A 15,625-nucleotide genomic window follows, 5' to 3' on the forward strand; every position below is an offset into this window, starting at 1 on the left:
TTATCGACAGCTCTGTCACATTCTGTCAAACCAACAAATTTTCTAGTAATTCATAAGTAAGCAGAAGTTCTTTTCAGTCTTCTTTGATGCTTTCTGTCACTGTAAAGGTTGCTGGTTCAAGAAAAGTTTGTGAGGTGTTCTGTCAAATTTAAATATTGCATGACTTAATCCAGTTCTGTCATTCATTGTATCTTTTGTTTTGTTTTTTTTATTAAATGCATCTGTCCAGACATTATTTTTCTTCATTTTTTAACTCTTTGTCTTAAAGTGAGATATGCCTACACTGCTAGTGTGCACATTGCATTAAATTGCAGGTCATTAATGTCCAGGTCAAGTGCTGAGTGTTCCCTGGCCAGATCTAATGACTGAGCTTTGCTTATTTGAGCTGTCATTTATCATGAAATAAAGTTTGTAACCTTAAAGTGTCTTTGCTTTTCTACACTGCCAATAGAAAAGCCTAAAATAGCTGTGGGCTTAGATACTTTAGAACCCCAAAAATGTGAATCTTGCCCATTTCTAGAGTAAAGAATCTTCATCTGATAAAATTGTAATGCATTTATATTGGTGTAACAGTTTCCTCACTTGTGTTCATAAAATAAAAGTAAACACGGGCTTTCACAAAGTGGTGTTTCTAATAAGACCTAAGAGGATAACAAAACATTAGTATGTTGATTAATGTTGGTTACTCAAGTAACCAACCAAGAGAATTTAGGAGAATTCCATGTGGAGAGCTCATCCTGCTGCATTTCAGATTCCTTCCCAGCTGGTTTCAGTGAGCATGCTATTGAGCACGTGTTTTCCTTTTAATATTTACCAGTGTTTGGGCCTTCAAAGTAGTAGTACAGGTATTCCGTTCTGTATTTTCCAGATGAAGTTTTATTTGAAGTAGCATCATTTTAACATGCACTTAGTTTGCTTTGCCAGGTCTTCATTTGCGTCTAGAGTGGCCTGTGCATGTGGCACATTGAGACACACAATGTATAATAGTGTGCTGAGTCTGAAAGGGCTTGAAGTTCACTAGATAACCTTAGCGAAACTTTGTGCCTCTCCAATTATTAGGATAATTACTAATTTTTTCTAATCTCTGCTCTCATAGAGACAACACTATTGTGTGACTACAAGCTGTCTTAATGAGCAGGTCACAATGTGGCGATTTTTCTGGTGAATGCTGCTGGCTTTTTCTGAAACCTTCACATCTTACTGGCTTTGTTCTTTGGGGACAGAACTGTGAGGGTGCAACAGTGATGGCCTTAAAGTTTCAGGCAAACATCAGGGGACTTGGCACAGCAGGCTTCTGAAACACACCATTAAATACTGGTTCAGCAAACAGTTGCAAGTGTTGCAGTTTGATTTCAGAGACACAGTAATGATTAATCTAGGCAGAGATTTTAATCATACTTGAGAAAAACACATCCTGCCTGACATCTGTAAATACAAACCCATGCCATACTTGCTACAGCTATTACTTGCTGTAGTCCTGGTGAAACTGGTATTAATGTTTTCAAATTCAAAATTGTTGAGTCCCCAGTTTATCTGAGGATCTGGAAAAGGTTGGTATTCAAAAAGGAAAGCATAGGGAAGGCTGGGCGCTTGGAGCAGTGCAGAAATTGATTCTGAAAAAAGTCTGATATCACTGGAGCTCCTTGCTCACAGTAGAAGTTTTGCAGTACAGTTGAACCGATAGCTAGCTTTAATGTTTAAAACAAGAAAAAGAAAATTCAGATGCTTAACCCAACTGAAAGTTCAGATGTGATTCAGGGGAGTATCTGAGTCAGTATTTGGAAATATCTCTAAATCACATGGGTGTCTTGAACGTATTTCTGCAACTGAATTTCCCTTGCTTCAGTATTGCTTGGGTGCATGGAGATTCTGTTCTTGGGTCTGACAATACCCCATAAATAAGTCAGTATGAGCACACCAAAATGTAACTAAGCACCTCTTTTAATAGTTCATGATAGTTATTCTGAAAATATGCTGCTTTTTTAAACCACTGAACTGCTTATAGATAATTCTCAGACTTAACATTTTTAAGCACTGCTGTAAATCTGGAAAACATTGCAGTCTCTTTGCTTTTTCCATTTTCTGTGGTATGGTTACCTACCCATCTGAATTATAACTGCATAGAAAGAAGCTGTAATTTGTTTTAATACCTTAAGATTTTAAGGTCTGTTATACTCTAACACTTTTAAGAGATCTTAGTCATAGAACCATTTTAGACCTCATTCTGCATCCCTGACTTTTAGTCACAGGTGCTTGAGTTGAACAAGAGGCTTCTTGTGCAGGAATTCGCTTGAATGGAAGTTCTTGGTGTGCATTCTGCCTGTAATGATGGCCAGAAGCACATTCCAGTGGGCTTTGGGGTGTGATGATGTTTGCTTACAGGTAGACAGCTGTAAAGAAGCTCATGTTCTGTGAATCAAAAATAATATATGTAACAAAAAAAGAGTGCGACTAACTTGAACTGAATTCAGGTGGTCTTTCGTGACCAAGAAATAGTTTTCAGCAAGACTGTGAAGTCCTGTGTGGTAGATCTGAAAAGATAATCTGGTTTTACTAAGGAAAGCCCAAGTTGCTGAAGAGGCTAGCAAGCTGTTGTCTTTATTACTGCAGGAAACATTTCCAAGATTCTTTAACACTTGAAAACCTGCCTAGGCACTTCTTTCTTATACAAAATCATACAGAAATGGTTTCAAGGTAAGCTTATTAGACTATCATTCTAATTCTAGAATTGTCAGTAGTTTAAACCACATGCATGTTGGTGGGAATTGAGTATTTCCTTCCTGTCCCTTACCCTACAAAGTCTTTAGACTTTGTGTTTTTTACTTTTTGGAAACTCTTCATGTTTTGTTATCAATTCCAATATGAGATATACATTTTAATCCAGTGTAAATACTTAGTTGAATATCTGCCTGGAATATTGTAGGCACATGTGGCTTCTGAGTTCTGCATCTGTCTGCAAGCATATTTTACTAGCAAGAAGAAATTATGCAGGTCCATGTTTCTTGGATTTTTATCTGTGTTTAATTTGGTTCTAATATGCTTATAGTCAGTACTGTTGACTTCAAATGATCAGCTGCAGGCTAGTGAACTTATTTTAGAGTTGAAAAATTTCTCAGAGGAAAGTGAGCCAGCGGGTCAAGAGATACTTTTAATGTGAATTTGTAGAGTAATGTGAGGATCCAGCAGTTACAGCTGGTGAGGGAACTTGGAGTAATGATACCTGATTATTGTGACCTCTCTTAATTTGAAAGTGGAGTTCTTTACTGAACTTAGTTGCACTTTTTGAATGAGTTTGCTTTAATTCTGGTTTTGCTGAAAGCAAAACAAAATTGTATTGAAAAGAAATGTAATACTAAAGGGAGTTTTTAATTAAACAAGTGAATTTTATTTTTTGCTTATTGTTTAATAAAATCATAGTATAAAATGATCTAGTTTCTTCAAGCTAGTTTTCTAGGCAGATGATGTTGAGCACATACACAAGAAGTGATGCCTAGCACAATACAAGCAATATACATTTTCACCAATTTCTCCATATTAGTTAAAAAGATAAACATTGGTGTCTCCTCTTCTTCATAATAAATCTTTATCACTTTACTGGCAGTTGCTAGTATAATGTATAATCTCTTGAATTCCTAAGGTACTGTTCCCGTGGGAGTCTGTCTTAGAAGACAGTGTCTCTTGTGTCCTCTAATGCTTCTATTGTCTATTTTTTGTTTGTTTCTTGTCTCTTAGGAAAGCCTGTGAGAGGAACATGTAGGCATTTCTTTACCATAGGCAGGACAGAGAGTAGCTGCCTCTCCAGGCTGAGTCATAGCACTTGAAGCACCACTTGATATTTCTGCATAGACTATCCAAATGCACACTTGCAGTCTGATAGAGTTTGGTAGATGGACTAAAATGAAAAGGTTTGTGGGGTTTTTGTTTGTTTGTTTGTTTTGTTTGTTTGTTTTTATTGTGTCAAATGATAGCCTCAGATGTTTCCTTTATTAGTAGTAGAAATGTTTTTTGTATTTTCAAGGCCAGGCTGGATGGGGCTTTGAGCAGCCTGGTTTAGTGAAAGATGTCCCTGCCCATGGCAGGGTTGTTGAACCCAGATGATCTTTAAGGTCCATCTAACCCAAACCCACACCATCTAGGATTCTGTGATTCTGTGTTGCAGATGATGCAGTGAAAACCTCTTCAGACTTGGGGCACTTAGCTTTTGAGCAAGCTTACATTTCAGGATAAAGGGTAGGGAAGTGATTAAATTTACCTAAACGTTAGCCACTGTTGGAAGAAAACTGGTGTCCTCAGTCCTCTGAAGCAGGAAAGACATGAAGGGCTTCTGTCTGTATTCCTGTATTCTTACTGTTTTTCTCAACATTTTGGACACAAGCCCTTTTAAACTTCTTGCAGTATTCCCTATTATATCCACAGTGGGACTTAGTATGTGTTTTGATCTGTGGAGAGTTTTTTCAAAGATACCTTGATTAAAACATGGCAACTTTAGTAGTCCGTTTGTGAGTGCTGAGGCAAAACAATGGCTAAGCTGTCATGTAGATCCATGCCTACCATGTGTTTTCCCTGGAGCTTCATTGGTGCAGTGAGGACAGCAATAAATCAGATGTCTTGCACTTGTCCTAAGCAGTAAAATACCTAAAAAACAGTAGTTTTTTACAGACAGTAATCATAGGGCAAATTGCTGTGAAATATCGGTGCAGAAAAGAAAATGCAAAACTAGTTTTAAGTTAATTGCCTTTTGTGTGGAAGAGTATTGTCACTTTTTAGATTAAATGTTTAATTTTGAACCATTCTTTTGGGTAATCAAAAGGCACTGCTAATTTCTGAACTGATGTTCAGCTAGGTTTTTGTCTTTATTATTTTCTTCCTGCTTTCTCAATTTCTCTTAATTTTGAGATCCCAACCTGTATCCCAGCTATGCTATTTCTGTTTTGTTCTCTTAGAACTGCCCTTTAGACTGAATATTTTATTTCTAAAAACAATATATATGGGAAAAAGTAATTCTGAAAAAAAAACCAAACTAATGAAAGAAACTCACAAAGAATGTATTAAAAAACAAAAACCAAACCCACATCCAAAAATCTTTTAGAAGACAGCTAATAAAGTCTGGGAAGAAATAAATACATTATCCTCTTCTGTGCTTCCAGGTGTAATCAACATACTGCTTATCAGTATTTCACAGCAGATTTCAAAGGCTTATGCTTACTAGACCTAATGAACAATATTTGTACTAACTGAAGCAGTTTTTGTAGCAAACTGTTCTGAAGTTTATTCATACCAGATGTGTTACTGGAGTTACTTGAGGTGACCAAAAGTACTTTGTTGTTCATCCCAGCTAAAAGCTTAGGCTGCTGTCCTAGGAGAAAAGTTCAAGTCTTCTTACTGACACAGCCATTTAAAATATGGACTTGACTGTGGAGGCTAGCTTTGGAGTAAGCTGCAGGCCCCATGGCCTGCCAGGCCTGCCTGAGAAGCTAGCCTGGGAAATTCATGGGAGGATTCAAAACAATCCTCAAAGACACAAAACAGCCTGCAGGTGCTGTTTATCTGTTCCCGTGTTTTCCTTGCAGGAAAGGGTCAGGGGGGTGGTGAACCCCACTGACCAATGATGGTAATGTAGCACTTTACTAACCAATAAGAGTTTCCTTTCTGTACTCTCGACGAACTAGTCTGTATAACATAGCTGTAGCAATAAACTAGAGATTCTCTCCTGTTCTGACTCCCTTGAGAGTCCGTGTCGTTCTTCCTGCTGTTCCCAATTAGAACGACACTTGACTTGTTTAGAACTAAAGCTAGTGATTAACTTTTCCATATTTAAATTTTTTTCTTAATTTTATTTTTGGTATTCTGCCACACTTCCCAAATTATGGTTTCTACTCCTCCAGTGGATACAGGTTTCAGAGAAACCTGCTGTTACCTGCCTTGTATACTTCCCAAAGAGAAATCCAGAATTTGATCCTCTTTCTGTGAATATGGGAATTGCTGCCACCAGCATTAGGTGTTGCCTTCTTGGTGCTGTGATACAGCAGTTGTATTTCTGACAGTGGCACCAGGCAAATTAAGCATGTGAATCCGTGTCGCATGACAAAAGCAGTGCAGGGTGGCTGAAGCACTGAACTGCTGAAGGGCTAATTGTGAAGAGAAATATGTGCAGTTATGGGAATTTCATGCTATGAAAATTCTATGGATATTTCCTTTTTACTATCTGCCACTGCCAGCTGACCAAGAAAAGCAGTTGTGGTACAAATTTCCTAAATTGTAACACATGGTTGGAACAGATGACTCTGTGGCAGAACACTAGATCTCTTTCTAATTCAAATGAAGTCCTGTGCATAGAGAAAGTATTTTCAAAGGTGTGTCAAATTTTTTAGGGGCTTCTCCAATTTTTGTGCTATAAAGCATACTTGGATGCAGAACTGTTGCATTGCAGTTAGGAAGTTCAGTATTGCAACAACATTTTGCTTCAGAAATGCAAACTTAATGAAAAGCCAGTAGTCAGTGGGTCATTGATTATTTGTCTCAAGGAAGGCTTAGGCAGGGAAGCTGTTGTAAAAGCTGCTCTGAGCACAAGTTATGTGCATTAGCTGTTAGCCTGTCTGCTTATGGCTGGTGAGGAATACACAGGGGCTTTCATTGTCCTTCTCCATGACAGAGAGACCCTGCTGCAGCTGAACTGCAGTGCAGGCAAATGTGGCCCTGTGCATGTCAGGATTGCTCCGTTTCAGGGTAAGGTGGTTTTCCATCTGAGCCTAGCCATGAGTGAAACATCTTGGAAAAGGCAGAAAGATTCTCCTCATTAGAAGTAGGTGTTTCTTTCAAGATTCTGGGGGCAGGCACCAGGAGCCAGTGGATTAGGATGTCTACAGAGATCTTGGATATTTGTCTAGTACCTTAGTGAAGCAACAGTGTAACCTTTCATTGGAAATTTATTTTAATGACTTTTGCTAGATGACTTCCTTCCCACGTCATTTAGGCCGAGGAGCCTTAACACTGACAGGGAGAGTTGCATAGTCTTACATTTGCTTTCAGAAATAAGCTGGCACGTGCTCTTGGTTTTTTGTTGTTGAATTTTTTTTTCCTTTTGGTTTTTAATATTATGGAAAGAAGAGATAAGTACTCACTCAGGCAGAAGTAATGGAGGAAAGCTAAGTCTGCTCCAGGCCTGCAGAGGAATAATACTTTCACTAATCTAGATACTGCTTTTCAATCTGGGGACTCTTTGGTGTTTAATTCCTAGGGATGATTCTACCTTAATTCTAAAAAGACAGAAATAATTATTGATGGCAATGCTTAGAACTTCTCAATGTTGGGAGACTTCACACTGTAGTAAGTCTAATCTCTAAATTAATCAGTAAATTAAGAAACTACAGTCCACTTGTGTAACTACAGCAGGTAGAACGAGCTCCAAAGAATGCTGATGTAACACTGAGAATTGCCAGTTTCCTTTTTATTTCTCTTCTCTTTATTACAATCTAAATTTCTGTATCCATACTGCTGAAAAGCTGATTTTCCTTTAACTTTTACTGGTTTCCCCCATCTTGGACTTGTAGACAAAACTGCTCGTTTACAATGAGAGTTTCTCTCTCTCATTCTGAAGAAACTGCAATATATGCCATAGGTGCAGAGATGCTGGGGATCAGAGGGCTCTCTCCCTCCTGGCATGTGCAGTGGCAGGGTTCTGCTTAATCCGTGCCAGCCTTTCCTCACATGAGGGAGCATGAGATGAATGTCAGGATGTGTTCCAAACTCCCAGTGGAGATGGTCTGTTGCCACCTGAGCAAAGGGAGGCAGTAACTTACAGGACAACAACCAGGTCTGCTCTCTGGTGGGTGAAAGCAGTTAGAGCTTTCTGAGTTAGCAGGGTTTTTTTCTCAGAGGAACCGACAAAACAACTCCAGAATCCAGAACCATTTGTATCTTGGAGCATAGGTCGTGGTGGGAGAGGGGAGGTATACATGCAGCCCATAGAAGAAATTAATTTTCTTATAGCTAATAGATTTGTTAATGGTTCTTGTTTTGCATGTTTGCAGTATACAGTAAATGAAGCAGTGGCCTTTATTCCACTAACAAAATATTTTAATTTCTGAAGTTCCTGTAGTTCTTGGACTGTTTGATCCTTTTGTATATGATCAGAAGTAAGTATGAAACACAACAGTTACTGTAACAATTTTTTCTTAAAAAAAAATAAAAATCTGTGTTTTCAAGAAGTTTTCTTCATGGTGTCCATTATGTGATCTGGAATTCATCAGAGATTCCCATTTTATGAATATTTAAAGTGTCCCTAAGCTTAGCTCTAATATTCAGTGTGTGTATTACAGTGCCAAGGAGCTAAAATCCTTTTCTTGTTAAATGCTTTCTTCCATGTCCATTTGCAATTTTGCAGGAGTTGCAAAGGTCTGTCTTTCAAGTTCTGTCTGCTACTTGGACACAATATTTATGGCCAGTAAGAAGGAAAAAACTTACTGGAAAGTCAAACCATTTTCCATTTTATCGTATTTTGGAATTGACAGAATTTACGTAGGTTTGGGGCTGATGTATCTGCCCGGGGAAAGGCTAGGGGGTTTTACATTGTTAACTGTAAACTTATTAATTGGGACAAAAACATTTAGTCTCTTAGTTTTACTTTGGAATTGGTTGAGTTTATACTATTTCCCCCATTAAATCTCAGCAGCAGGAGGCTAGTGTTAAAGCTTACTTGCCAGAAGTTCATAAGGTTTTAATTTCCAGCCTAAGCAAGTGAGCCTAGAAATGCAGGTGAAATGGAGAGTACTGGCAGAAAAGATGAGGAATGTATTTGCAATGTCAATATACAGGCCAGGTTTCAGATGTACCTCAAATTCTTAATGCTCTGTAATAATCCATTTCTATAGCATTGGAATTTTTTTTATTTTATTTTTCAATTTATTAAACTGTAGTTAGCAAGGTTTGTTTGTAATTTTTTCCTTGTTTTCTACTTCTTCTAACTTTTGAAACAGGTGTCCAGAGCAGGTGAATAAGTGGACTTTGGCATAATGACTTCATTAAATTCTATATATCTCTTGTTTTTTCCTTCTCTACAAGCTGAATACTTCTTTTTTTTTTTTTTTTCTAAGTAACTTTTATTTCACTGCTGTACCTGGAGAATCTAGTATTTGCATCTGTTCTTTTATTAGACAGAAATACATTTTACCTATCCAGTCTAGTCATTACTGGGGATGTTTTGCCAGTTTTTCTGAAGGCTGATAAAATTTTTCTGTTGCCTTCATCCTGGTAAACTGTGATCATTCCTGTGAATAGAAGCAAGAATTCCTGTGAATAGAAGCAAGAATACTGTGGCGTATTACTTGAAAAAGGCTAAGAAGACTCCCTGGTTAAGAAAGCTGCTTTTCCCATGATTCTGATGCCCAGCATCTGAGTGCTGTTCAATTGACTTGCAGAAAGTGGATGAATTTTGGTAACCTGCTGTAAAAAGGACATGTTCAACACCTCACATTGCTGATGGAAGAGCTCTGGAGAGTAGTGCCTTTTACACCCCTGCTTAAAATTTTCTTGTGTTTCAAAAGACTTGTGCTGCTTCTCTTCAGTTCATTTTTCATGAAAGTAAGGCAGCTTATTCTTACATTTCCATGAAGACCAAATGTGCTGCTGGAAAGAAAGCAGTCAGTGTTATTATTGAACACAGTTTTTGCCTCTTCATCTCTGTTTTGCATGGCAAAATCTGAAAGTGCTGAAAGCCTCCATTCTAAAGGGAAAAGTTTTCATGCAAGGGAGCATTCAGAGTGCTTAGGACACATGGTTTTCTGCAATGTTGTGCTGCTCTAGTGGAGAAGGCCAAGTGTTCAGTTTGTTGTGCACATGGTTTGGGATTAGATTTGTCAGGTGAACAGCTGAAACATGTGTGTTTGTTCTCAGATCTGTTTTTATTTACACTGAAGTAAAGTATCTTTTGACCAAATATTTCCACATGATACTCATGAAATTAAAATGTGGGGGTGGGAAGTTCTGTTTTCCTCTGGTTTTATGTAAGAAGTTGTGTCTGGCTGAGGATCATTACAGCCTGCAGTTTGGAGACAGGCAAGACTTAAAGGTGAATGTCTGTCTTCTGGTATTTTATTTTCCTATCACGTAGCTTTCTTTCAGCAGAAATTATTTTATTTTCTCCTTTGACAGAAAATATTACTTTCTGTTTAATTTTTTTTTCTTCCCCTCACCCTCCAAATAAAAGAAGGAACTCATTGCTGTACACTGAATGATGTTATTAGTAAAACCAAATGTTTCAAACATTTCTTTATGTAGTGTAATAGCAGAGTCAGTGCACAGCAAAGCCTTTGTGTATCTAAACACTTGAAAATCAGGTTGCTTTTGTTTTTCCCTCCGTCCTCATGCCAGATATAAGGAGCCTACTCTCACTGCTTGTTTCTGCATTTGCACAGTTCTTCCCATACAGAGTCTCAAAACATAATTTTACATACTACATTTAATGCACAGCAGTGGTTACTTATATCTGCAGTTACTTGCTTTGCTTTTTCTGAATTGCTTGCTCTATGAAGTACTTCCCTTTACCCAAATTGGAATTGGAATATGTCGTGTATTAAAAAAAAAAAGGAATTGAATTGTTTGCTAAAGTTAGAAACCTTTCCTTCTTCCCCTGGAAAATGTTGTACGTATAATTCTGGACATGAGAGACAACAACCAGTCTTAAATCCTTGTGGTAGATTATCTCCAACAAGCTCCACATGAGATTTCTATCTTTTGAAGTTGTTGTTACTGTTGAGTTTGCAGTTCAAATCTAGGAAATGTCAGCTTCCTATGTGCTGAGTTGCTCTTTGTGCATTCAGCCTTACCCCACTTACTATTTCTGTAAGTTAAGGACAATTTGTGCTGATACTTCCTTAATGAAATCTTCTACATAAGCTGGAATCCTCACTGTTACATTCTTTTCCACATACAGGCTCGTGTTATGTATGATTTTGCTGCTGAGCCTGGAAACAATGAGCTGACAGTCAGTGAAGGGGAGATCATCACAATCACCAACCCGGTAAGAAAACTGAGATGGAACTGGCTTCAGTGTGCTTTCCTGATGTACTTCTACCAGCAGATGGAACAAAAATGGTGCCAGTGACATCTGAAAGCCCTGGTTACACTTACCTGAATAATTAGCAAAAAAACAGAATACAAAGAATTTTCTAATAATCTTGTGGAAACAAATACAATGTTTTGGAGAATGGGGTCTTCTCAAACTGTGCCCACACACTTAAGAATGTGCTCAGCTTTGTTTTCCTCTAAACAGAGCTGAGAGACAAGTAAGAGGAAGGAACTAATGGTGATGATAGCCTTTACATCTGAATGCCTTGTCTATTTTTGTGTGCCTAATATTGCACATTTTTTTGTGTATGTAGTCTTTCAGGTGCTTGCCACTTGCATTTAAATATGACATCCAGCTCACTTCTAGGTTTTGAGTTTCTTAATCAAATGACTTCAGCATTCCAAGTTTAGTAAAGAGCTCACAACAAAACAAAAATTTTTTACTGAATTTTTGTGTCCTTTCATAATTAAAGAAATATGGACAAGGTATAGGGAAGAAGTGGTGACAATACTATCATAATGCTATCAGGGCATTGTTAAATGAATAGGACTTTTCAGCACTGACATTTGATTTATGTCCAGATTTTGAATTTCAGTGTACTTAAATTGTCCTATATAATTCTTACCCTTGGTAACAAGGCATTAGTTGATTCTGCTTTGATTTTTGTGGCTTTGATTTTATGGCTTAGTGAATAGACTTGCCTTTTGAAACAAACACAAACAAAAAACACCTGATCATGAAGCCAGGTCTTAATTATCTTTTCGTATAAAACACATGGATTTTGCAGAATAAACTTAATTCTTTGAAGATCCTAGTCATGTGTAATTCTGATAATTTTTAGTTCCATTGATCTTAAATACTTGAAGCAGATATTTAATAGAACCAGCACCCTCTTGGATAGAGTGCTGTGTGAATTCAAGAGCTTAATGCCATTCTACAAAAGTAAGACTAAATATAAATCAATAGATCACCACTTTTAAGCTAGTTCTCACTGACCAAGACATCTGTGGCTTAAGGTAGTATACTCAAAACCCAGTAAAACTTTGTCCATGAAAAATCGCAACAAAGGCTCTTGATCTTTTTTGATATGATAAATTCATATGACAGTAGCTTAAGTCATGCTAGTCCACTGATGATTGCTTTCAGGTGTAGCAGTGCAAATACGACTTCTGGCTCAAGATGTCATTCCTCTTGCAGTTTAACCAAGCTAGTTGAATTTATTATCTGAGATGTCTAATTATTTTTGTGTTCTTGAGCATTAATCTTTCAGGTATGTAAGAAAAAATAAATGCAAGTTGTTATTTCACAAAGTGCTTGATCTTTACTGCATAAAATCTTGAATATATAAGCAGGTTTCTCCTTATTGGAGTGGCTGTAAAGTGCAGGATTACATAAAATTTTGAAGTGAAAGAACAAAATTGTGAATCAACAAATACATCAATTAAAAAGCAAATTAAGAGAACCTAAAATTCAGTAATCACTGTCTAGCATATGTGTCTCCAATTTCCATCTGTGAACTAGCTTGGCATGTAGTGTTCCCTAAACTGCTTGATTTAAAGCAGAGCTGGCTTATTCCAGATAATGTTGTCCTGGAATTAACTTCGCTTAACTGCAAAGGTCTACAGAGCTTTCTTATTGTATGTAGAATATGTGTTTAAAAAACCCCAAACAATATCAGGATGTCCCACTGAGATCAGAGCTGAACTGTTGTTAGTACTTTCTAAGCTAATAGCATAAGACTGCTTCTGAAAAGAAATGTGAAGCAGAAAGAAAGAGTCCAGAAATTACATGGCATGTGGCTCTTTTAATCTTGAGAACAGCCTTACCATTTCTGTGGGTGATAGCTCTCATTCATCACGCATCTTTGCACCCTCAATAAATGAGCCAGAGATTTTACAGATATGACCAACAGCTTAATTCTTTGAGTCTGGTTTCTTTCTAGTCTATTGATTAAAATTAATTCATTGAAACTGACATACTAATAGCTGTGTTTTTGTACAGTCTGTGGCCAGACAATTGACTCTGGTTTCATAAATGATCAAAAGTGCTGAAAAGATCAACCATTTTTCTCCTTCATGCTTGTTAGAATCTAAAGTCCAGAATAGCTGTGTAAAACCAGCATGGTCTGTGTTGTGTTTAAATGAGTGTCTGCTGCCTCAGCAGCTTTGAGCAAGTTTGTTCAGTTTCACAGTCATAACTGTATTTTGAACATAGACAGCAAGACAGTGGTTCCTGCTGAGCATTTGACATTTGATAGGAAGACAGTGCTTCCTGCTGCACTATTTGAAGCATGTTTTGGGATCCATCTAGCAAAATTATTTCTATATTACTTCTTTTAGGATGTTGGTGGAGGCTGGTTAGAAGGAAAAAACAGTCAAGGCGAGAGAGGACTTGTTCCAACAGATTATGTTGAGGTAAGTGACTACACTGCTCTGCTGCTCTGCACTAAGAAAGCAGAACTACTGAAAAGGCCATCCTCCGGTTTGCTGACCAGACTGAAATGTTCAAATAGAAAGCTTGGAATATACAATCTCGTAGCAATTGTAGCTGACTTTGGAAACCAGTGTGAACATGCCATCCAAAGCTCCTGAGCTTCTTAGTGGTTTTCCAAGAAATGTAACAGGAAGCTGTCTATAGTAAATACTGCTGATCTGCAGAACATGAGTGGTTTTGAATCTACTTTGGGTTTTGGGGGTCTCATAATCCAGTAATTGGGCTTTTTTCTGCCTGATGATAGAAATATGGAAGTGAAATGAGTAATGCAAGTTTACACTAAAGTTGCTGTGGCAGACTTTCCACATGCTCATAAGTCTGGAATGGAGGCACATTTCTGGGGCTCAGGATGTGGCTTACCAAATCCAGGGACTACTCAACTTTCTTCGTACTGAGATCCTCTGTTGTCTCTTCAGTGTGCGTTGTTCTGATTTTTATTTAAAGACCGATGGTATTGTTTTGGGGATGGAATGGGATCTCAGTGCAAAGACTGGATCTCATTCACTCTAGGATAGCCTAGTGTCTGCATGTGTGCAGGTTGCTGGTTAGGTGGGTGAAGACACCTTGGCTGTAATTCCTGCAGCTTCTTAAGGCATGTGCCTCTCTTCCTTCACCAGCACTCTGTTTATTAAAAAAAAACAAAGGTGGGAGGAGGGGGAGGGAAAGCAGGATCATTCTGGCTCACGTGACCTTGTGTTTTTGCTTCAGTTCGTTAGCTCATGGTCTGGTAGCTTTTGGCTCTCTAAACTTACTCTCCTAAATCCATCCTCTGAGCACTGAGTTACCAGTCTCCAGACACTTACATTAACAAAGTTTAATCCCTACGGAATTTATAGATAGGTGTTCACAGCCATAACAGTCTTGCATGTTGTAGTTGTAAGGCAAACTAGTTCCATCTGGTGGGGAAGTAAATCCTCCAGAGTATTGTGTCAGTTTCTCGTTAAAAGTTCAATTGAACTTGAATTTTAAAAGGTTATATGCTAATATCTTAAAGTCTAGCGATATGAATGTTAGGGTGATTATATATGATAAAGCGTAGTTTGGTTAATTGAAGTATGAAAAATCTTTCTCAACCTTTTCCATTTCAGATTATAACCGAAGGTTCAAAAGATGGCATTAGCTGTGGTAACTCATTAGCTGACCAAGCCTTTTTTGATTCTCTTTCTTCAAATACACCTCAGACCAGCTCTGCTGCCAAAAGCAGTAATCAGGTATGTCTTGTGGTTTTTTGGGCACTGTGGGCATGGAAAGTTTTGTTGACATAATTACTTGCTGTATTGTATTTGTGAATCTTCATGAAAGTACTAATTAAAGTAATTGTATTTTCATTGGGAACACTTTTGTTGAATAATAATGATGTGTGTGACTGCTCAGATACTGTCACTGCTGGAAAATTTAGTAGTCTTAACACTTTGGAGCATTTTCATTCTTTCCAGTCTGCAGTGATATAAATCTGTGACTATTTCAGTCTCTGTAAGTGCACTCCATCAAATTTATTTTATTTTCAAGTTACTGGTTTTAGTAACCTTATTAAGGAACCAGAGCTTTCTTTTTTATGTCTGATACAATTATGTGATCCTTACATCAGCAGCCAGAGCGAATGGACATATTTCTTTTTCAGAATTTGAGTAAGAGTAGTTTCTTGGATTAAAAAAAGATGAAGCAAATTCATGCATTGTCAGCTGGAGAAGAGGCTGACTTTGGGTTTGCTGCAAGAATATTTTTGTCCCTCTATTCACAGCTTTTTGCCTGGTGCACCAGTTCATTAAGCAGCAAATATTTAGTTTCAGGTTAGATGTCTGAGGACACATTATCTTAAACACAAGCTGCTTATTATGGTCTACAGACTGGTGCATGTCTCACATGCAGGAAGTTAAACATTTCAAAGTCCATAGGTCAACAGAACAAAATCTGCCTTTTTTCCAGCAGCAGCATGCAAAGGTCTTTTGTGTTGGAAAGTAAATGCTTTACTTATGGTGACAGCTGTGGGGGACACACCTGGTTTGTAGGTCAGTTAAATATCAGTTATTAGTCTTCGTAATTGCACCACAGGACTTTGACGTGAAG

General features: G+C 37.7%; 1 protein-coding gene across 2 annotated transcripts in view; it reads left to right on the top strand.

Annotated features, from left to right (window-relative positions):
- The window catches only part of SNX9 (sorting nexin 9), a 62,415-nt gene that overhangs the window by 8,008 nt on the left and 38,782 nt on the right, over positions 1 to 15,625 (top strand). For both annotated transcript variants that reach the window (XM_058835310.1, XM_058835311.1), the window contains exons 2-4: positions 10,931 to 11,017; positions 13,405 to 13,479; positions 14,647 to 14,769. In XM_058835310.1, coding sequence (XP_058691293.1) covers positions 10,931 to 11,017; positions 13,405 to 13,479; positions 14,647 to 14,769 — 285 coding nt within the window. The remainder of the gene's footprint in view (positions 1 to 10,930; positions 11,018 to 13,404; positions 13,480 to 14,646; positions 14,770 to 15,625) is intronic.

The sequence above is a fragment of the Poecile atricapillus genome, chromosome 3 (genome assembly GCF_030490865.1).
Source record: "Poecile atricapillus isolate bPoeAtr1 chromosome 3, bPoeAtr1.hap1, whole genome shotgun sequence".
In the NCBI taxonomy this organism is placed as follows: domain Eukaryota; kingdom Metazoa; phylum Chordata; class Aves; order Passeriformes; family Paridae; genus Poecile; species Poecile atricapillus.